Genomic DNA, 24,566 nt, shown 5'->3' on the forward strand with positions numbered 1-24,566 from the left:
TTAAAAGTTGCTTCTCAACATTAGCGCTGTACCCATCACCAGCCCTGCCCAGGGCGAGGCGCCTCGATGCTTGAAGTTCACTGTTCAGGCAAAGGAGAACACAGTGTCCCCAAGGACCATTGTAAGCTGGGCGGCCAAAATTTGAAAGAACATAAATCGCAGAGCAGCGAAGGAAGCGGGGGTCTCTGGAGGTTACTTCTATTAGCGTCAATACGGGCGAAGTCAGGGGACCTAGCAGGAGCCTGAAAACTTCAAGCCAAACAAACTCTGAGATCACACCTCCCACCCGCCACCTCCCTCCGACTAGCCACTGCCGCCGCCCAGAGACGGCTGCCCCGGGGGTGGCCCAGGAAAGGCAGGGGGGCTCGGAGAAGACGGACTCTGCTTTCGCTCCCCCTTTCTTCCCCATCCCTAACATGGGCTTTGCCCTGGAGCGCTTCGCAGAAGCCGTGGACCCGGCTCTAGAGTGCAAACTGTGCGGCCAGGTGTTTGAAGAGCCCCTGTGCACGCCGTGCGGGCACGTCTTCTGCGCCAGCTGCCTGCTGCCCTGGGCGGTGCGGCGGCGCCGGTGCCCGCTGCAGTGCCAGCCCTTGGCGCCCGGCGAGCTGTACCGGGTGCTGCCGCTGCGCAGCCTCATCCAGAAGCTGCGCGTCCAGTGCGACTACCAGGCCCGCGGCTGCGGCCACTCGGTCAGGCTGCACGAGCTGGAGGCGCACGTCGAGCACTGCGACTTCGGCCCTGCCGGCCGCCTCCGCAGCCGCCGGGGCTGCGCTTCGGGGCTGGGCGGTGGGGAGGTGCACGCGCGGGGGGGCTGCAGTCCGGCACCCAGGGCTGGCCGGGGCGGGGGCGCGCGCGGGGGGCTGCCGGGCGGCCGCTGTGGCCGCGGGCGGGGACCTGTGCCTCGGATCCTCGACTGGAGGCGGCGCGAGAAGGCGCTGCTGGCGCAGCTCTGGGCGCTGCAGGGCGAGGTGCAGCTCACGGCGCGCAGGTACCAGGAGAAGTTCACCCAATACATGGCTTACGTCCGCAACTTCGTCGGCGACCTGGGTGGCGGCCACCGCAGGGTAAGCAAAGGGGGGTGGGCACCGCGGGCATGGTCGATTGGGGTGGGAAGAGGAGCGATTCTTTCTGACGCTTCAGGATTCCTTTGGAATTGGGCATCCTTCCTCACTATGCAGCAGGAAGCATCCACACCGTGATCACACTTTCCTGTCATTATCTTACGAATGGATTGGCATCGAAGTTAAGGATTGTCCCTTTTCTAATTATATTACGATTGGAAAGAGTTAAACAGATTCGATTCTAACTTTCCCCCGGGAAAGTAGGAATTGGGAAAACTCATTTTCAATCCAGACTCTCGTTCTCCATCTTTCACCCTCCTGCCCACCGTCTCTGCCTATTTTTTGAACACTTGTCCCGTGCCTGAAGCAAATCCGAGAAGGAAAGACAGAAAGCAAAGACTTTCCCCGCCCAGCCTTTCCTCTCCCGCGGCCGCCAGCATCCCCGCGGCCCTGGCAGCCGCACACCTGGGACTGGTGTCAGTGTTGATGACACTTGCGCTGCCACTGCCTGAATCAACCGCTTTCTATTAAGTTGGGGACTGTGAGGCACGTCGGGGCCAGGACAGCCTCAGGAGTTGAGAGATGGGGTTTCTTAGACTTGCAGAGTTCTTTTCATCACTCTGACTTTCCCTAAATAAGCCTTCCTTGTCATTATTGGTGGAGAGAGAGAGAGACAGATTGAGATTGTGTGTGTGCGACCTGGGAAGTCCAGTCCGAGAACCTCCATCTGTGGTCAGACCGGCCCTGCGAGCCCCCAGGCAGCGGCTGTTTCCCTTCTTTGTCTAAGCTGCTGGCCCCGAACTGCGCTCCTGGTCCGCCCGCCCGCTTTCAGACCGAATAAACAAGCCTCTTTGCAGCACCCCGTGTGAAGAGGCTTGTTTATAAAGCTGTTACTTCTCTCCTGGAGGACTTCTGCATAGTGTTTGACATTGTTGGTCGCTGCCATGGTGAGCAGGGATTTAGCAGAATTTGCGCTCCATTCAAGGAGCTGTTTTCATTCTTCAGCACTCCCGGGGAGGAGCAACCCTGAAAGACTCCCATTTGGGACTGGCTGCTCCACACTGCCTCTAACTCAGGCACTGAGTTTAGAAGCGCCTGTCTTGAACCTAAAAGAGAAAATTGAAGTGAGAGGGACTAAAATGTTTCTACCTTGATGAATGGAAGCACACTGTGTATTAAACGACCGGTTTCAAGGATTATTTCTCTAGTTCATATATGCATATACATATACGCATATATACAGGTAAATTTACAAAATGGGAGGAACCAGGGAAAAGCACAGATAGAAGCTTTGTATTACCAGTCCAGGTTTCAAGGTTGTAGAAAACCAATGGTTGAAGGAAAGGAGCAACAGCTAGAATAATATTACAGAAAAGTCCATGCAACAAGTCAAGCTATGATTCTGAGAAGTGAGAAAAACTGCCCATGATTTGCAGACTAGCCAAAACCTTCTATGTGTTCCTCAGAAATGTTTTTCTACTACCAGTAGGGGCTGCTCTGCGCATTGCCTGGGAAAATATCTTGATGCTGATAGTAGTGATGATGATGCATATGGAATGTTATCATTCAGAAATAGTTTCCAAGTAAAGGTTAATAACATCTATAACCATGTATAAACCCACCTAGTCCAGCACTAATTCATCCTATGTTTAAGTTAGTCTTTACTAATAAACATTGTAGCTATAATTCATATTTATTTTACTATTATTTGGCCAGCAGGAAAAAATACATATTACTTTACCTAGCACAAACCCTTATTTTTTTATTCTGCAGGAATTATGCAAAACCAAATAGGAATATTATTTAAAATTAGGACTACAGTAGCCTAACAGATCCTGCATTACAACAGCAACATGAATATTATGACTAAAATTTATAAATAGTTCCAGTGTTTCTTAAATTCCTTAAGACTTTACAAAATTAAAATTTTACACTATTGATAATTTATATTTTACTTTTCTGTAATGGAGGGAAAAATAAAGATACTTCCAAGGTTTAACCAGAAATCTGTTTTCAATTACAGCGATATCAGATTTAGATACTGCATGAGGATAAAAGAGCTGCCTGTCTCAAAATGCAAAGCCATTTAGTAATTTTTGAAAATAGGGTTTTTTCCCCTCATATGGAAAGTTGTTCTTTTTCAAATACATACTTGCAACGTAAGTATAGGAAAATGTCAAACTTCTGCCACATTCAACCATCCTTAATTTTAAAGTTTTCCTCTTTTCACATGTCAGTTAACTTACGGTACATAAAAACTTATTGTAGGATTTATTTTTCTTTTATATTTTTACCTAGTTAGTCATTTTATACATTTTTTTCTAGGATGGAGAACATAAGCCATTCACTATTGTGTTAGAAAGAGAAAATGACACTTTGGGATTCAATATTGTAGGAGGTCGACCAAATCAGGTAAAACACCTTGTTAATGCATTACTCATTCCTTAAAATAAGCATTAATAAGCATTACTCGTTGCTTATAAAATAATAGAGGACTTAGCTTTATTTGTGGATTTTGAGTAAGAAAAACAAGTGGTTTAATCTTTAAAATTATGCTTGTGATCAAATATCAGATTTCTTAATGCAAATATTCCAGTACATACCCAGATTTTATTTATTTATTCATTTATTTATTTTGTTTGTTTGTTTGAGACAGAGTCTTGCTCTGTTGCTCAGGCTGGAGTGCAGTGGCATGCTCTCAGCTCACTGCAACCTCTGCCTCCTAGGTTCAAGCGATTCTCCTGCCTCAGCCTCCCAAATAGCTGGGATTACAGGCGCCTGCCACCACGCCCGGCTAATTTTTTGTATTTTTAGTAGAGACAGGGTTTCACCATGTTGGCCAGGCTGATTTTGAACTCCTCACCCCAAGTGATCCACCTGCCACTGTCTCCGAAAGTGCTAGGATTACAGATGTGAGCCTGGCCCTGATTTTATTATTTTTTAATTTTTTAATTTTCACCATGACTAGAAAAAGGTGGTTAAGTTTTAAAAAATGATGTTCTTTAATTTTTCTCAATAAACTGCCATGAAATTTTTGCATCCTGCATTGCAGATGTTGTCCAAGGAAACTGTCTTAGTATTGTTGGCCATATGCTCTGTTTAGGTAAGGATGGCAGTGACATATTTCTTCCTCGTGTTTAGTATTTTGAAAACCTAGCAACTAATGACTGCTGTGCTTCTCTTTTTAAAACAGTCCTCATTTATTAAGATGAAGGCCTTTTCATCATAGCATTTTCGTTATCATTTTCGCCAAGGAATATTTTTATAGATTCTATTTTGGTATTTGACATTTAGATGACATTGGGCCTTTTTAAAAAGTCTCTTAAAATTCATGATAAGGACAGCTAAAGAGATATAACTTTATTTAACCTGTCATGAAGTCAAATGACATTTAAAATTATATGATGTATTATTATAGGATGTTGGATATTTTTCCCTAAATAAGCTTTGGCTTCTTGTGACTGGCTAAAATGTCCTATTTCTACCATATTGGCTGTGTTTGAGGTTTAACTAATCATGAGTCACATTGCACCTGGAAATATGTAACAATGAGTTTGCATGAATTCCCTTTTGCATAGGTTCCCTTGCAGTTTAGATGTGATCTTTTGGGATTTTACACTTGAGTAAGCTACCAGTGTCTCCTGTGAATAGACACAACTAGAGCTATGTTTCTAAATCTGTCACATAAAAAAGCTAAATTACGTTTCAAAATGTTACCACATCTCAAACCAGTCATACAGTGGGAACCAGATACATGTTTTTTTCCTTCTTTAACCTTATCACCCTTTTACTTGCTGTATCTCTTTAGAAGTGAGATGTTTTATAAATAATACTTAAAAGCCAGTTTATTTCACCATGTACATGCCCTTTCCCATAGCTTTTTTATGTGAACTCAAAAATGTGAAGTAAATAGATAATCTTGTCAGAAACCCTGGACTCATTCATTAAAACTGCCACCTTGATTAATGACTAGTTGGTGTTAAGTAAGTTAAAATTCTGTGCCAAATCCCCAGCTAAGAGAGTTGCATGTTTACAGAGGATTGGTAATGTTACATTTGGTAAATTGTCCTTAATAATATTTAAATTTTGCTTACATCTTTCTTCTGCTAACGATTTTTTTTAAATAGAATAATCAGGAAGGAACATCGACTGAAGGAATTTATGTTTCAAAAATTTTAGAAAATGGACCTGCTGACAGAGCAGATGGCCTGGAAATTCATGACAAAATCATTGAGGTAAGACAATGATAAAACACGTATATGATCCATGCAAGAAAGATTTGGATATTTTAAGTTTCCAAATTTACCGCTTTACCTTGATGTGGTGCTTATTAGAATATACATTCTTAGTAGCAGTAAAGGCATTATCGTTTTTACTTTCTTACAAAAAATGTAAAAGTCACTGGGAGAGGTGGCTCATGCCTATAATCCCAGCACTTTTGGTGGCTGAGGCAGGAGCATCACTTGAGCTCAGGAGTTCGAGACCTGACTGGGCAACATTGTGAGACTTTATCTCTACCAAAAAAACAAAACAAAAAAATTAGCTGGGCATGGTGGCACATACCTATGGTCCCAGCTACTCAGGAGGCTGAAGTGGGCGGATCACTCGATGTTAAACCCAGGAGGCCAAGGCTGTGCTGAGCTGTGTGTAGGCCACTGCTCTCTAGCCTAGGCAACAGAGCAAGACGCTGCCTCCAAAAAGATGTAAAACTCTATTATGATTCTATATAATTCATTAGATATTGTCATGAAAGTATAAAATACCTGGAGTTTTCAAATGTGTTAATGAATACCTCTGTTTTAATTAATAACTTGTGTTTCCCATGAACTATGACATCACTTGCTTGATTATTAACAGATTAATTATTATAACATTTCAAAAAAGGATGATAAATCTCTGTTGAGGAACATTTCTGATGAGGAACTATGACCATATTTTAAATTTGTAATTAATATTTTATATGTAGAGTTTGGAATAAATTATACAATACCTTTAATATTTCTTAGTGTAATATGGCTACCTTGTTCCTGTCATTCTCTTTTATATGAAAGGAAAAGAGAAATACCTTTTTTTCTCTTTGTTGTGAAAACCTGGTGTGAACTCTTTGTATGTTGTAACCGTATTGTTGTATTTCGGGGTGATAAAGTGATAAAGTGATTCCGCCTATATGCTAGTAAAATTGGGTTATGATAATGAAATTTTATGTCCCTGCCATCTGCCATCTCTGTCCTTTTGACATTTTATTAACTGGTTAAGATAATATTACTTTTTGTTGCCAAAAATGATTAAGTTACTTTTATCAGTGAGTTTATTTCCAATGGATTAGTAAAGGTATAAATAGGAATTTGGAAGGTTTACTTGACTCCACTACTGTTTTTAAAAATTCTGTTCACTCTAGGCTACATAATCACTAGTGCTATCTTTCTGAATATTTATGTAAACTATCAGAATGGAGGCAGATTTTCTATATTAAATTTTGAATAAAGTTTTAGATTTTCATTCATCCTCTGTGCACTAACCAAAGTTGAATTTTTAATGACTTGACATAGAGTACGAGTGAAGAATATAGAGGAGCCAATAGTTAGTTTGCTGTTTTGGGAAAAAAGAACACAACATTTATAAATTAGCTGACTAGACAATTTAGAAAAAAAAGAAGAGTTATCTTTTGCCAAAAAAAACCTTGATTTATATCTAAAGAGGTCTCTTGTATCAAGATTTTATTCTTCCAGTTTTGTTGCCAAGAAAGTGCAGACCTACTTTCGCTGTTGCTATCCAGTTCATCTTGACAATTTGTCTAGTGGAAACATTCACATGCTGTAGCTTCTAAAGTTAGAATGTGCACGTATGATCTAAAGGGCAACATACTTTAAACAGAAGATTGTCCCTGTTACTTTCCGCATTATCTAAAAAACATATTAAGTTGTCCAGTTACCAATGGAAAATAAATTCCTACATTTGATATTATTAGAAGAACTGATGGAACTGAATACATATATTGTTACACACACACAAACACATAGACACAACAGAAATACGTATTGGAAATTTAAAAAATAACTTATTCTAGCTAGGTGACGTATTATATATGCTTCATTAATGTTACATTAGAAAAGAAAAAGAATTTTTTTATACTGTCATACAACAATTTGGTTACAAACCTATTGATTTTTTTAAAGAGGTAATTTTATAAAACTATGGTTGAAAAATCAAGTGCATCTAGACACCTATATAGTACTGTTACTAATATATGTCAAATTAACCTTATTTAAACCCTGTAAGATAAAAAGTAAGGGGATCAACCATAGAAATTCAAATGAAACTTAACTAGCTGCGGTATTATTATTCACTTTCATTTGCATGTATTAGCAGTTAATGACTAGAGCTTGAAGTTTGTCTCAGTGATATAGATTTTTCAATGTGTCTTTTACACCAGGGTACACTGATTTTATGTATATATGCTATAGTTCTAGAATGGATCAATGTGACCACATTTGCAGTTAAGAAATGGGTTAGATGATGTGCATATTTCTAGAATGTTGTGTGTTAAATAGCATGAAATATTTTAGAAAGAAGATTATTAGAAATTGCTCTTGCTTAGTTGTTCAGTGATGCTATCAGCTTTTTGAGTGAATAGATATTTGTGTGACTTTAATATCTAGTTAAACAAGAAATGTGTTTTTTCTTGTGCATATGTGTGTGTTGTAAAAGATCCCTATGTAATCATTAAAGTTAGAAATATTTGATGCTTATCCATTATTTTAGTTTCTCTGTCATTATGATATCAATCAACTTTAAGCAGTGTTTAGCTAATGGGAAATTGAGAAGAAATCTATCAATTTAAAATATGCAGATGCATATTTTAAAACAGATTTTTAAAGTAAAGATAATAATTTATTTTCTGTTTTGTGATCGATTTGTTCGTTGAAAAAATTTAATGGATCCATTTTTGAATTTCAAATGGTCGTGCCGATTTAAACCTGGTGCAACAAATAAGTTTGTTAACAGTGTAAAGGGTACAAACTAGTTCATATATTATAAAATTATCCATATGACTTATGCACAATCTGACACATTACTAAATGCTTTGAATTTACTGATATATAACTGAAATAAAAAATAAAAACAATAAGAGATTCTATGGTTTATATATAGTCAAGATATGCTCAAAAATACTTTGTGTAGCTAATTGCTTGATGCACACATACAAGTTTATGAATTGTCTTTAAAAAATAACAAAATTTTCCAAAGTTGTTCACTTGAAGAGGAAGTAGATATGTTAAAGGTTTTGTTCTGTTGATGGTTAAAAAGATTTTATAAACTCTAATAAATATATTAGTTATAATAGTTTTGCCACAGTTCAACAAAGGCTAGTAACATGTATTATTTTTTAATATTTGCATTCTATTGATAAAATTCAAGAATAATAAAGGAATAAAAAATTACTGTCATTAGGTAAATCTATGTCATATTTTTCACATAATATAAGGCAAGTTAATTTTTGGAGTCAGTCTCCACAAGCAACTATGTTAACCGGTTTCTAGCTATTTCCACATCCATATTTGTTAAACTATTTATGCTTGTAAATTTTAAAAAATCAGTTGTGATATTTGAGTTACACTAGGTGTCAAAATATCACTGGAGACTAAAAAGGCAGAAGATATTGTTGAAGGCATTTTGAAACATCACAGAAATTCACATATGCCAAGAATTCACCACAGTATACAGCTGAATAAAAGCATGCTGTTTTTCATTCTTTCAAGAATCAAAGGAATCACAGAAAATCCCTGATCCTATCGAAGGTTGGGCACAATTCTGGAAGAAGGCATGACCATTGCTGTAGTTATCATCATGTTAGGATGCCTAAGTGGTATGTGGGAGGGAGTTGAGAAACAAAGTTCACTGTTGCTTTTAGCATCGATTCCTCTATTCTTTCTTTCTTCTTCTTCTTCTTCTTCTTCTTTTTTTTTTTTTTTTTTTTTTTTGAGACAGGATCTTGCTCTGTCACCTGGGCTGGAATGCAGTGGCATGATCATAGCTCACTGCAGCCTCTACCTCTGGGACTCAAGGTATCCTCCAGCCTAAGCCTCCCAAGTAGCTGGGACTACAGGTGCACCCCACCACACCCGGCTAATTTTTTAAAAATTTTCTATAGAGATGGAGTTTCACCATGTTGCCCAGGCTGGTCTTGAACTCCTGGGCTCAAGTGACCTATCCACCTTGACCTCCTGAAATGCTGGGATTACAGGCATGAGCCATAGTGCCCAGTCTCCTCTCTTATTTCTATGATGCTGATAGCAGGCAAGGCAACCATAACTCCAGAGTGGGAAAGGGTGGATAATCATTCATGGCTCTTTGTTTACACTTTCTTCTCCCAGCACCCCCCTAACCCCTACAGCGCCAGGTCAATGTTGTTCGAAACAGTGCTGGAGGCACAGTGCTTCTCTCAACTTCTGGAGACCAGAGTGGGGCTGAAGGTCTGTGGAATCTTTGAGATGAATAGCTCAGAGCATAAAGCAGAGGATTTTTTTTAGTGTATATATTAAAATCTTTTTATTTTATTTTTTACCTTGAAATTCATAATGCAATGCAGCATAAAAGGCATTTTCCTTTTCTTTAGAAATAGTTCCCACATTGAAGTGTCAGTGTAGCACTTTCCATTAAGTGCTGTTTATTACCAGAAGAAAGAGTTTCACAAATCAGAAACTTTTTAACTATTGCCAGACTGCCAACTACACTTTCTTTTATTTCTGTAATGTTATACCTCTGCATTCTGTGTGGTCACTACCTGTACTACTAAAATGAAAATCTTTGGTAGTTGTCACGTTTATTTAGCTAACACTCTGCATAGTCAGACTGCAGCTGTTAAAGCAGGAAAATTAATTGCAGTTCAGAGCTAAACATTTAGGAATGTTATTGAATCAGATCTGCAAGGTGCTACCTCTGTATATACCTAATGAAACACTATACCTTACTATCTCACAAAGCAATGGTGCTAATTTTTTGATGCATAAGAAGCATTTACAAGTTTCTATAGGTCACCTGTAAATCTGCTGGGCAGTTCGTTTTTTGACAAATTTATGTCTAATTCAAACAGCTAAATATCACTAATCATAGAGAAATGCAAATTAAAATCACAATGAGATACCATCTTACACCAGTCAGAAAATGATTATTAATAAAAGTCAAAAAACAATAGATGTTGGTGAAAATGCAGAGAAAAGAGAACACTTATACACTATTGGTTGGAATGGAAATTCGTGTAACTCCTGTGGAAAACACTATGGCGATTTCCCAAAGGATTACAAATAAAACTACCATTTGATTTAGCAATCACACTACTGGGTATCTACCCAAAGGAACAAAATCATTATATAAAAAAGACACCTGCAGTTGTATGTTTATTGCAGCACCATTCACAATAGCAAAGTCACGGAATCAACCTATGTGTCTATCAGTGGATGATTGGATAAAGAAAACATGGTGTGCATATATACACCATAGAATACTGTGCCACCATAAAAAACAAGAATGAAATTGTGTGTTTTGCAGCAACATAGATGGAACTAGAGGCCATTACCTTAGGTGAAATCACTCAGACACTGAAAGTCAAATACCACATATTCTCATTTAAAAGTGGGAGCCAGACAATGTGCACACATGGACATAGACAGTGGAATAACAGACATTGAAGATGTGGAAGGGTGGGAGGAGGGAAGTGGATTGAGGGCTGATAATTACTTAGTGGGTACAATGCACCTTATTCAGGTCGTGTTTACCTAAAAGCCCAGACTTCACCATGATGCAATATATCCACATAAAAAAACTGCATTTGTACCCCCTAAATCTATAAAAATAACAAATACATTTTAAAAAGAGTGTAAATGGACATTACCACCTTGCCTTAGTGAAGTGACACTGTAGATTTATTCAGTGTACCTGTCCTCCTAGAAGTTAGTTTAATTCATGATTACAAATCATTAAACTGGGTAGGGTAACAGTAGAATCTGTGGATGCAGGCAGCCTCATAGTTTCAGGAAAGGATGCAGGCGTTAAACTGGATTTTGGCCCTGAATTTGTGTCACATTTTCACTCAAAGATTCTCAACTTTTCCATTTCTCAGTTTCTCTCCTGTAAGTATAAGTGTCACCATAGACAGTCCCTCAGATTTTCCAACTAGGTGGTCATCGTGGTTTTGCCACGTCACTGAGTTTTTATTATTAATAAACATTGTTTTATGTTAGCCTACAAAAAAAGACTGGAAAGATCCTTACACCGTTGAGCGTGTTAAGCACTGTTATATCCATTTTAAATTTCTAAGACTTGAACTTGTGTTTGACTTGTGAGTGCTAAACTCCTGAGAAGGGAAACAGGGCCACCTCTTTTTACTGTGCAGCTTGCACACGACACAGTTGGATTTGGTGTTCCTGTCTGAAGCTCTCAGTATGGTTCCCATTCTCCTCATCATTCTGTGCTATAAAAATCTCATCAGTAACACCTGTAACATTATTTTGATTCATTTTAATTTGTGATCCAAAGTTGCTTTTAGGTAAAATTCCAAATTGGGGCCTTAACGTACTGGTTTTTGCCCTTCTTTTCTTCCTTTCAATCATCCTGGGCACCTGGCAACTCCTTTCTGTCTTTCTTATTCCCCCGCAACATTTATTGTCAGGAAAGAATGTCCTTACATTCACTTGCACCATTTGAACCATATATGTTTGTTCCATCATAGTATCCGAAGTTTAACTAGAGATGATGCCTTAATGACACCTAAGCTTTTATCATTTTCACCTGGGCCTGCACTGTAGCTTCTTGAGAAAACTTTCCTTTCTTCCAGCCTCTGCTATCTATAACTCCACTTGTTTTCTACCCTCAGCAAAACTTGTCATTGTTTTGCTTCTTTTCTTAGGGGCCTTTATTGGCATTATATTTTCAATTGGTTAAATCCAGGTTTTCTTCATGAAGCAAAAATAGCCGTTTGAAACCCTTACTTTGTGCAATTTTTTTAAAAAAAACCCTCCACTATTGTTTTGTGAAACTCCTCCCTTTTCCTATAGACAGGCCTCTCTGCTTTTATTTGTTGTTTTCTGTCTAACTGGCATTCTGTGCCACAGCCTTCTGTAGCTGACAAACTCCTTTGTATCCTCAAATATCCTCTACTCCTGGAAGCCCTTTGCAATCCACTAAGCAATACTATCTTTTCTTCTCCATTGTCAATAGATCTTTATACCTCTCACTTTCATAGCATTTTCATGTATTATGATATATATTTATTCTTTGATATTCTTTTCCCCCAAAAAATGTTATGGGTTTCTTAGAAGTGGTTTTAGTATTTTATTGAACTTACTATCTTCAGCATCTCTTTTGCTCTCAGCATTGTGCCTGGGAAACTTCAGACATTCTGTGAATTTTCTTTGAATGATGGACTAAATGAATGGGTGAATCTCAAGATCAAGGTTTTAGGCATTATGGTATGGATCCAAGAGTTTTTCAACATCCCTGAAATTTTTCCAGGTGGGCAGTCCCCAAAGCCTCTCCCATAACAGCCGATTCCTTCTTGCCATATATTTATTATGAGATCAATCAGAAGTTGAAAGATTATTGTTTCTTAAGTTGTGAGATCTTGAAAATCTAGCCACAATGGATCAAAGCAATTGTATCTTTCTAGACTGTTTCTTATAGCCTATAAATCAAGAAAGAACCCAAGTCTACAAGGCAATGTTTGAAATTCTGTTCATGTAAATGCTTAAATCGGATCTGAAGACATGTGTGCTCACCTTCACCCTCCTGCAGAATGTTAGTTATTGAACTTGAACAACCCTGGTAAAGCTGCCTGAATTTACATGCTTGCCTGCAAAGCAGATGTGCAGAGAATGGCACTGGACCAATTATGAAATTGAACAAAAACATGATTGACTGCAGAGGAACTAAAAAGATGAAAGATATTTTCAATGTTTCCAAGCCTTGTAAATGATCTTGTGAAAAGACCAAAAGAGCTGGAAGCTTCCTAGAGCACTGGGGATGGCACCGGAGCCTCTTTGAAGTCGTCTTGGGGAGAGCTGCTTGGAATAATTACCAGTAGCCCCAGCTGTGAGGCATTCTGAAGAAGCTTAAGGCACAGCTCACTGAGCTTGATGCTGGGAGCTTTTCAAGGCAAGTTTAGAGAGGTTGTGCTTTCGTAAGTATATGCTGTTGTATTCCTGGCAGATTTTAGTGTTTCTATAAAGAGACAAGAATAAAAACTTTCCCAGTCTTTTCTAAAAATCATTATTCTTCCCAATGTCTTGAGAAAGTGTCACAAAGGATAGAAAGGCAACTGACATGGGTTGGGTGGATTTGGTGCCTGATCCTCTTAAGCCTATGAATTATTACAGCCACATCACAGTCCCATGGCTTTATAGACAGTACTTTTAATCAGCTTTGCTCTTCTTTCTTAAGCAGATAACAGTGTTCTTAAAAAGAATGTATCACTTCTTTTATAATCAGCAACTCAGAGGTGATTCATTGTTATCTTCATATCAAACACACCCCAAAGAATAAACATTATTCATTATGTGGTTTCAAATATTTTAAACAATTTTGTAATCTTGTAAAAGTAGAGCAATAAATCTTTAACTTATAAGATTAGATGAGCAATTGACTATGCTGCTTAGATAAGGAAATAAATATTTTTCATAGAGTATGATGCAATTTAGTATAGAATACCTGACAAAATATACAATGTTAAATGAAAATATTGTTATTTTTATGTAAAATTAGGTGATTTGATGTTTTATTTGCATAATCTATTGCATTGAAGCTAAGGGAAACAATAGATTTACTCTATGAAATCATATTTCAGAAAAAAATAGTTAACAAACATTTGTTAGTTGTAGAAAAGGTAGTTGTCACAGTGAAATTTGCTACAAATATGATTCATGAAGTACATAAACACATGTTTAAATGATAATAGGCTTTTGTTGATGAAGGTTGAAAAAAACCTGTTATTGACTGGAAGTACCTTAAAGAGCTTATAATCAAGATGGGAAGATAGTCATACATTAATTAAACAAGCAACAGCAAAACAAAACAACAACAACAAAAGGAACACAGAATGAGTGATTGGCATAGAATCGCTACTAAGAAGACTTCCTTGGTATTCTGGTAGCCTAACAGCTTTAAGCTTTAAGCGGGAATGGTACTTGAAAGGACTCTTACAGGAAAAGTCAGAGAGGGATTAGGAGGTGAGAGAGGGTAGAACAAGAGCTTTCCATATTTAGGAAGAATGCCATGAGTCAAATGACAAGGTAGGACTTGTGTGTCTTGCTTGGCAGCCATTTGGTCGATTAACCTGAAAAAATTATAGCTAATACGTATTGGTTATTATATGTCAAGAATTCTTTAGGTTTTTTACAGGTATTAATTCATTGTATCCCCACAACACTCTATGAGGTTGGTACTGGAGGTATTAATGGTGTCCCATTTTACAGATGAGAAGACTGAGGCACAGAGAGATCAACTAATTTGCCAAGGTCACACAGTAAGAGCTCCTGTATCTGTGCCTTCAACCATTGCTTAATACTACCTATTATTAAGAATTATATAAGTGATTCATGGTAGATAATCTATGAAAAGTCCGTTGAAGCCAGACTTTGAAGAAATTAGGGAAAGGCCTTGCATGTTTGTCTAAGGAGTTTGCTTTTTATGGTATAGGCAACAAGGAGTCAGTGATAAGGTTTGAACAGTGGAATGACATGGGCAAAGCAATAATTGAAAGATTAAATCCCAAAGTAAATTTCACTGGGGTATATAAATAACTTGAAAAGTGAAAGAACTTGAGATGGGATGCTAATGGTTGGGTATCACAGTTGTCCATAGATGAGGTAGTAAGGGCTTGTAGCAAATAAATGCAATAGAAAAGTACCAGAAGTATCTTGAACATTTTCCCTTGTCTTCACTTTCCAACAGTATGCTCATCATCATCGCATATCAAGAATGTAGTTCACTACCACAGAGGTTATGTATCCTTTCTTTTATTGTCTTCATTGCAGACTGTGTCATGGTGTTTAGTATAAATAGACTATGGAAATCCATCCCCTATGTCTGTTAGGAAGTCATTTGATGGTATTGGTTCAAAGAGGTCCTCTAAAAAGTCTTGAGAGAAAGATGGAGAGAGACAAAAGGCTTGATGGATTACCCTCTGGACAGGAGAGTTCCTTAAGAAGAACTAGGGTGTTCAAGCATTGTTTTCTACTGCAGGCTTGTTAGAAAAGATCTTGCAGTGATACAATGGGTGTTGGAAGTACTAGGCGAGTTTGGAGCCTGTATTAGTCCATTCTCACACTGCTATAAAGAACTGCCCTAGACTGGGGAGGTCTCAGGAAACTTACAACGATGACCAAAGGTAAAAGGGAAGGAAGGTACCTTCTTCACAAGGCAGCAGGAGGGAGAATAAATGCAGGAGGAACTACCAAACACTTATAAAACCATCGGATCTTGTGAGAACTCACTCACTATCACGAGAAAGCATGGGGGAACCACCCCCCTGATTCAGTTACCTTCACCTGCTCTCTCCCTTGACGTGGGGATTATGGGAATTACAATTCAGGATGAGATTTTGGGTGGGGACACAGCCAAACCATATCAGAGCCTGTTCACCTTTTAAACTTGATTTGATATAGTTAGAAGTACTATTGACACTGGAGTTTTTTCAGACAAAATTTTCTCTCAATCAAATATGTCATCTTCCCTCTCCTAGAATATTGCAATTTACTTCATATGATTTCTTATCCACCATTTCTGTGCTCTGTCAAATCTGTCTCTATGCCAGTACTACTGGAACTATCTTTGTTAAAAGACATTTAATTATTTTATTTTATTTTTGTGATTCATAGACTATAAGATAAAAATGGATTACTAGAAGAAAATGAAATAAAATGAGACAAAATGCTACCAGGACCATTTTTTATTATGTATTCATTATTATTAGGTTCATCAGACATACATTTATCCTACCAAGTTAACATAAATTATTCTAAATTCTTGCACTCTGTTTCTGTACTTATCCTGTCATAGATTAGTAACAAACTGTTCGTGACCTAGCACTGGTCTTTGGTCCTTAGTCCACTCTGAGTAGCACTGCCTCTCACAGCAGCCAGAGAGATCGTTTATGAATGCGAATTACATCTTATGACCCTTCTGTCTATAATTCCTGAAAACCTTCCCTGCGCATGGGATAAAATGTAAGGTTCTTAACCTATTCAATGAGGTCCTGCCTCCTCTGGCCCTCGTCTATAAATCCAACTCCTTTGTCCACCCTCCCTTTAGCTCATGTTGTTCAAGCTACACTGGCTTTCTCTTTCAGTTCCAGAATGCACCCAGCACTTTCCCGTCTCAAGGACTTCTCACTGGAATTCTCCTTCCTCTCCTTTAACCTCACTAACTTCTACTCATTCCTTCTACTCAGCTCAAATATCACCATTGCAGACAAGCCTTCTCTGACTTTCCTGTTTAAACTCTAATCCCATGTGATGCTCTTTCATATCGCCTTCTCCTGGCATATCATAATTAGAAATTACCTGTTTCTTTTTAGGTAAATGTTTATAGACGATCACAGATCATAAGTGTCTAGTGCAACAAAAGATCAGAAAGTGAAGTTATGCACGAGGCCAGCACCCAGATCAAGAAACAGAGCATAGCAGGCATCCCCAAAACCTTCCCTTCTTCTCCTGTTCCTTCATTACCTTCTTCTACATTTTGCCTATTTTTGACTTTTATGTAAATAGAATCACACAATAGCTATTCTTTAGAGTTCAACTTCTTTTATTTAACATTATGCTTGTGATGTCCACTCACATTGCTGCATGTAATTGTTCATTCTTAGAGCTGTGTAGTATTGTAGCATTTCACTATATGACTTTACCACAACTAATTATGAATTTTACCTTCAATGGAATGGTCAGTTCTAGGCCATTACAACAGCAGTGCTCTGAACATTCTTGTTTTGTGGACGTATGCATGTATTTATGATATACACACAAACACATTTACGGGTACATTTGCAGGGTCAGAGGACATATAAATGTTTAGCTTTAGTCATTACTTCCTAACAGATTTTTCAAATGGCTTTAGCAATTTAGATTCTCATCAGCAGTGTCTTAGAGTTTCCATTGGTCCACATACTTGCAAAGATTTGGTATTGTGTGTTTTTTTAATTTCTTCCATCTGGTGAAATGGTGTATGCTGATGACTCTGGCATTTCCTTGATGTCTAATGAAGTTAAATAAATCTTTGAATGTGTATTGGCCATTTCAGTCTCCTGTTTTATTAAGTACCATCATGAGCTTAGAAATCCTGCCTTTTGCTGTGCCTTTGACACCCAGTGGCACTCAGCAGGCACTCAGCTATTTAATGAATACATTAGTACTATTAACTACAAGGATAAAGCAAATCTAGCCCTGCTATTAAAACTCTGTGCTGATATCTATGAGGTGTGCAATAAATATGTACTAAATGCATAAATAAAAGTTTCCTAAGTTTCTTTCAAATACACATCTATCACAAAGCAATTAAATGCTTCCTATCTTACTTGGTTTTCTCTCGGAGAAAGAGAAGTAATTCTGTGTTTCTTTTGACATTATCGTGTTTGATCATCTTGGCATGCTCAATTTTTAATGTTATTCTTTTAGAAGGACCAGTATTACAACGTCTATTTTGCTTCACAATTCTTTGTTATAGTGTCACAAAGATTAATATGATCCCTAAACTGATACTTTTGGCCTAGATACACTGTGTTACAAATCCTTTCACTTTTTCTGAATGTGTGGGTGTTATTTTTTGAGAGACATAATTCTTTTCAACAGATAAGGATGATCAAAGAAGAAAAATTCTTTGTTTTTCTTCTTACCCAAACTTTCACTTAGAGGACATTTCTTTTTGTAACACAGAACTTTATAATGCATATCTTTTCTTAGACAGGTGTAATTTTTCTTTGGCTCCAAATTAAAATCCAGTAATGTCACATTCTACTGATTCAGAATTCTGTCATTGAGGCATACTTAGTTAACCCTAAGATAAAGTTAGATTCCCAGACATACAGCTGGCAAGATAGAATTTTAGAGTTGAAAAAGTTGGTTGGCTCAAAATTATCTAATAAACAATTGAAAAATAATTTTCATGTAATTTTTATATAAAAATGTTATATTTACACATTATGCTATTAATATTATTCTAGGCATATTTATATAATTAAATATCTTATAATGTGGGATCATGAACTGCCAAATAAATTGTCTTACTGTAATTCATAAATAAATATCTAATACAGGAAGTACTCACAAAATATATCTCAACACATAATATAAATTATATACCGAATGGCTGTTATATTCGATCAGAATGGTAAGGATGATGATGGCTATAAAATAGCTAACATTTATAAACTCCTTCTTGTGTGCCAAACACTAGGCAAACAGCTATGTGTAATAAACACATTGGTGCAATTAAAGGATTCCAGTGAATAGCAATAACTTAAACTTTGACATGGTCAATTTCATCAGAATAAACTTCATTATGTCTGAAGAGGAAATATGGCTGGTTAATATGAAGGAATAGTAAACATGCTGTAACATGTAGTGGAGACCTATGGAGCTGATGACTACGACTCTTCTTTAAGCCAGGCAGTGAATTCAAGTGAATTATAGTATTAGCCATGTTTACAGTTTACAAAAAAAAAAAAAATCAATGAAATATAGTGATCATTATGTGTTTTCTTGTGGCACTTGGAGTTTGTAATAGCTTTCATTATTTAAAGATCCTGAAACATTTTGTGGAGCAGAGTTACAGATACTTAGTCATCCTTAGCTCTGAGTGTCCTGTCTTTTGTTTTAAGCTTTGTAAACATTAATCTCTTGTCCACTATTGCTTCTATTCCCAGGATTCAACTGTTAAATCCCAGGATTCATAATCTATTGGAAATATCTGACCGCCAAAATAGAAGTCTTTAAGTGTAAGCTTTACAATTAAGACTTGACTATTTGGTTCAAGGGAAATATTTAAATCCAATTCTGGGAATAATTTGAAGACATTTTGCTGCTTTGAGAGTGATTCCCAAAGTTTAATATTTCGGGTGGTTTTCTACATGAAATATTTTCACTAAAGAAATCTTCATCTTCATGTATATTGTCTCCATCTCTTTGCTTCTAAGGGATTTTTCAGTAATATTTGCATCAGTTTAGGGATTTAACTTTTAATCTTTGTCAATTATTTTAATCTTTGTCAAGCTTTTAATCTTTGTCAGTATCAGCTGAAGAAACTTAACCTTTTAGAATGATCACAACCTAATGCATTTGCTTATCGTCTCTACCATATTCAGATTAATTCCTTACATGGAAGTGGTTTTTTAATATCAAAATCAAAGAAGAATATATATTTTTTGTTTAATAAAAGCTTGAACCTCTAATCTGTAGGATGCATGCTAGGTAGTACTTTCTCCTTCCTAAAAATAACTCAATAGTAAGAAGCCTGTTGTTTATTCTCTGGGTAGAAGGCATTATTAAGGAAACAAAGTGAAGATTGTTAATTTTAATGAACATTTTTTCTTGTTCTTTGTGTTTTATTCCTTTTCTTTCCTTTTTTTAAAAAAATATTGTTAGGAGGAAAAAAGATTTTCCCGAAGTTTTACACATAAAAGATAATGAATTTTCACTTTGTTCATGCTATAGGAATTTGGGATTGTGAAGGTTAAGTTACATGAAGTTAAGAAAGTGCTTAACATGGTTAATTTCTCTGTGTGTATTTGTGTGTGTCTGTGTATGCATGCATGTGTGTTTTCTTTTTCTTTGCCCTGTTTGCAAGTAATGCATCAATACTTTGTAAGATAATTTTTTAATTTTTAGTTTGGAAACAGCTGCTTGGATACTACCGGAGTGGCTAACTTCATAAATCATGAGAAGTGGTGGTTTATTTTGAATGGAAATGAGTTTTAAAATCAACAGTTACTTTGTTTAGCTTTCTAAGAGGTCATTTAGGCACAGATGAAGACATCTGAAAATTAGGCCTCATTTTCTTTATCCATAAGCACAATGTCAATGGCAAGTTTTCTTTTTTTCTTTTTCTTTTTTAATTTTATTTATTTATTTTTTATTATACTTTAAGTTTTAGGGTACATGTGCACAACGTGCAGGTTTGTTACATATGTATACATGTGCCATGTTGGTGTGCTGCACCCATTAACTCGTCACTTAACATTAGGTATATCTCCTAATGCTATCCCTCCCCTCTCCCCCAACCACACAACAGGCCCCGGTGTGTGATGTTCCCCTTCCTGTGTCCACGTGTTGTCATTGTTCAGTTCCCACCTAAAAGTGAGAACACGCGGTGTTTGGTTTTTTGTCCTTGCGATAGTTTGCTGAGAATGATGGTTTCCAGCTTCATCCATGCCCCTGCAAAGGACATGAACTCATCCTTGTTTATGGCTGCATAGCATTCCATGGTGTATATGTGACACATTTTCTTAATCCAGTCTATCATTGTTGGACATTTGGGTTGGTTCTAAGTCTTTGCTATGTGAATAGTGCTGCAATAAACATATGTGTGCATGTGTCTTTATAGCAGCATGATTTATAATCCTTTGGGTATACACCCAGTAATGGGATGGCTGGGTCAAATGGTATTTCTAGTTCTAGATCCCTGAGGAATCGCCACACTGACTTCCACAATGGTTGAACTAGTTTACAGTCCCACCAACAGTGTAAAAGTGTTCCTATTTCTCCACATCCTCTCCAGCACCTGTTGTTTCCTGACTTTTTAATGATCGCCATTCTAACTGGTGTGAGATGGTATCTCATTGCTGTTTTGTTTTGCATTTCTCTGATGGCCAGTGATGATGAGCATTTCTTCATGTGTCTTTTGGCTGCATAAATGTCTTCTTTTGAGAAATGTCTGTTCATATCCTTTGCCCACTTTTTTGATGGGGTTGTTTGTTTTTTTCTTGTAAATTTGTTTGAGTTCATTGTAGATTCTGGATATTAGCCCTTTGTCAGATGAGTAGATTGCAAAAATTTTCTCCCATTCTGTAGGTTGCCTTTTCACTCTGATGGTAGTTTCTTTTGCTGTGCAGAAGCTCTTTAGTTTAATTAGATCCCATTTGTCAGTTTTGGCTTTTGTTGGTCAATGGCGAGTTTTCTATAGAAAGTGTTCAAGAAACAATATAAGTGAATAATGTTAAATTATTATTGATATCTTTTGGAAGGGAAGTGTTAAAATATAATTAAAATTTTACAACTGTTTTAAAAATTGAAGAAAATATTATACTTTAGATGTACTCTTCATTTGTAGCAATTGATGAACATTTTTAAAATGTCAAAATATAAGAAATACTTTAATTATTTTACTTGTGTACAGTTATTGAAAAATGAAACCATGGTGAAAAGATGTTATTAAAACCCACTATTTCTTTTGGAGGAGAAATCTTGGAAATTTTGAAAGCCACATATAAATGTGAACTTACCTAGAGTCCAAAATATAACCTGTGGTTTTCCATATTTTTTGTGTATTTCCTGTCATGGATTGGTAGGTAAGGATTTTGCTAGAGGTTTAAAACCCCAGAATTGCTGAAACCATATCTAAGGTTTCAAATTAGTTTAGAACATTTTACCAACAGACACTAAAGTCCAAATACAGTTAACTCATTTTTATTCTAAATCATTGAAATCTATTTCTGTTAATTATTTATAGCTCTTCTCTCTAAGTCAAGCTGTTATTCAAATGTAATTTCTAAAACATTGTCAGTTTTATAGATAACTTATATCTACACAATGCCAGAGAATACAAATAAATCTTAAATTTAAAAAATCCCAAGACAGTATTTCATGCCCTCAGGAAATACCCGAAGTTGAAGATAAGTTATTTCATTGCCAATATTTCCAGCTGCCAGAGTTGCCACACCAGGGTACTTTATATATAATTACCTTATTGAAAGAATTGTCAATATCCCTTTTGTCCCTGAGGGCAAAAACAATCAGAAGATGTTGAAAGATGACTAGATTCTAGATTGGTATTTTAATTTTCAGAAGCCAACCCAGTCCTGGGATTGTTCTTAGAAGATAACTTCAGATTATATTGCTTTGGTTTATTTTAGGAGAAAATCTGTTGTAGAATATAAAGGAGGTTCTTATCTCTTTTATACTTGCCCATTACTTTTATTTATTTTCCTTTGTGGCACTTACAGAAAGCCTTGTGGATAGATCTGTTTTTTTTTCTAGTAATTCCTACACTGTTGAAGAAGCTTTTCTCTGAGGTGCTCATGTATTATCATTAGCATGATTAGTGTTAGTCACTTAAACAGAGAGATATGATCTTAATCAGAAAACTGTTATCCTGAAACTGCAAACCTAGTGAAATACAAGGAAATTCACGAAGAAGGCCACCTGTAGACACACTCTGCAGATTTGATAATTGGACTGTTTAGGCAGGAGGCACAGAAGCCTTTATGTATATAAATGCAATTTAATTTGATGAGCTATATGAAAATCAGTTTAGGCAAAATAAAAGCCACTTATACTAGCTAAAATAGAAATGAAAACATAGTTTCAGGATTATAGTTTTTAACGAGACCACAAATCCATCGCGAGGCATTTAATTGTGCATTGAACTGTAGATGTTTAACTGTCAGTGGCTTTTTATTGGTCCCTTTATATGATACCAGGTTTCTTTGTATATTATTTCTAAAACAGGTATATTTGCCTTAGTTTAGTTTTATGGAGAAACTCCCTTTGCATATTTTATTTTATATTCTTGCCTGTCACTGTACCCTGGAACAGAATCAACCTTTATCTGGGCCCTGTACCTGTCAGCCTAATGGTGAGAGGGCTCAATCTCATGTTAACTCAATCTTGCCTTATACCAGTACATGTACCAAAATCTCTGTGGGCCCTAATTAGATTATATTGTCATTAGAGGGACATAAACCTTCACATGGATATTTAAGCATTTGTTTTTCTCAGACCAAAGTATTGTTGTTATATATAGACATATTACAGTATCAATGCAATATTTTACTTTCATTTGTTTCTTAGTGTTTCTGCCTTTTCTGTTTGATTTGGTTTGTGAACTAGGAGTTAAGCAAGAAGCTTCTTGTTCAGAGGTAGATTTTTTTCCCTACTATTTTTATTTACATACATCATTCCAAGTGGAACACCCATATCCTCTAAATATGGAAAAGTTGACAGCCCCATCTTATTTTTGATGTGTTTTATATAAGAATACTTGTCTGGAATTAAATTGATAACTTCCATGAGGAGTACATATTCGCTAATTCTCTTTTTTAAAATATTAATTTTATCACAATAAATATTTGCCTAGCTTTTGCTATGAGCCAGCTACTGTGCTAATACTAGTTACACTACACCTAAGACACTGGAATTATGGTAAAGTAATAGAGACAAGTTAAATAATAATTTAGAAATTGTAGTAAATGTATGAGGGAAGTTCTAGCTGTTGTTTGGGGAAATAAGGGGTGTAGAGTGGGTGGTTTTTATCTGAGAGATCAAGGATTTTTTCTTTGAAGAGTGACATTTATAGCATAACTAGAAACATGACTAAGTGTTAGCTAGGCAAGGATTTGAGGACTAAGCTTTTTAAAGAGACAGATGAGTGTGTGTGGAAGCTCTGTGATAGGAAAAAGCTTAGTGTATTATAGGAATTGAAGGAAAGGTGATGGAAGAATGGCTCTCAGCAAGGATTGGAGAGTGGGAGGGGCTAATTATTGGAACGTCTCTTAAACAGGTTGACTACACATCTGGGGTGCCCTTAGCAGCCTTGTTGATCTGGCAAAATAATTACTAATACTCCTAGTTAGTCTCAAATGTGCCCCAATTTGATGTTAAATCATATCCTCCCCCATTTATAAATCGGGTTTTCTTTTTTCATTCCCAGAAAAAGAGGAACCCATTAAAGTATTTAAGCAGGGAAGTGACATGATCAAATTACCATTTTAAGAAATCATTCTGCTGTAATGTTGCAAGTGGATTTGAGGAATCCAGATGGAAGTGGGAGGCGGGCTAGTCAGCCAGTGCAGTAGTTCAGACGCCAGATGGCAGTGGTTTCGATGAGGGGTTTGGCAGTGGAGAGAAAACCCATGGCTTCAACATATATTTCAAGAACAGACTGGGAAGTCATAAGCAACAGGCATCCTCCTTTTGGTCTAACAATAATAATGCTACTCTTCTTCATTTTAATAAACAGTCGTGAGCACATGCAATGCCCACACTGACAGTTCACTTGTACTGCCATGGGTTTTTAGTTTCTGTTACTGGTTGGGCCAGTAAAGCCCTTTCCTCATCCCTCTTTCTGCTTATCACTAGAGACAGAAACTAAAAACTATGGCTTCAGGCTGCTGAAAGCCTAAAATAAAACAAAACAGAACAACAACAAAATAAGGCAGATTAGACAAGCTTGCTTTAAGTGACTTCCTGATGACACATAAGGGACTCAGTTTTTTCAGCATTTTGTGTTTTGATTAACCTGTAA

The 24,566-nt window shown here is 36.9% G+C and overlaps 1 protein-coding gene across 1 annotated transcript in view; it reads left to right on the forward strand.

The window, feature by feature from the left end:
• The first annotated feature begins 272 nt into the window (after positions 1-272).
• The window catches only part of PDZRN4 (PDZ domain containing ring finger 4), a 391,974-nt gene continuing 367,680 nt past the window's right edge, over positions 273-24,566 (forward strand). The window contains exons 1-3 of the mRNA XM_002823105.5: positions 273-1,064; positions 3,387-3,473; positions 5,189-5,296. Of these exons, the coding sequence (XP_002823151.4) occupies positions 417-1,064; positions 3,387-3,473; positions 5,189-5,296 (843 nt within the window). The 5' untranslated portion in view covers positions 273-416. The remainder of the gene's footprint in view (positions 1,065-3,386; positions 3,474-5,188; positions 5,297-24,566) is intronic.

This window comes from Pongo abelii, chromosome 10, assembly GCF_028885655.2.
Source record: "Pongo abelii isolate AG06213 chromosome 10, NHGRI_mPonAbe1-v2.0_pri, whole genome shotgun sequence".
NCBI classification, from domain to species: Eukaryota; Metazoa; Chordata; class Mammalia; order Primates; family Hominidae; genus Pongo; species Pongo abelii.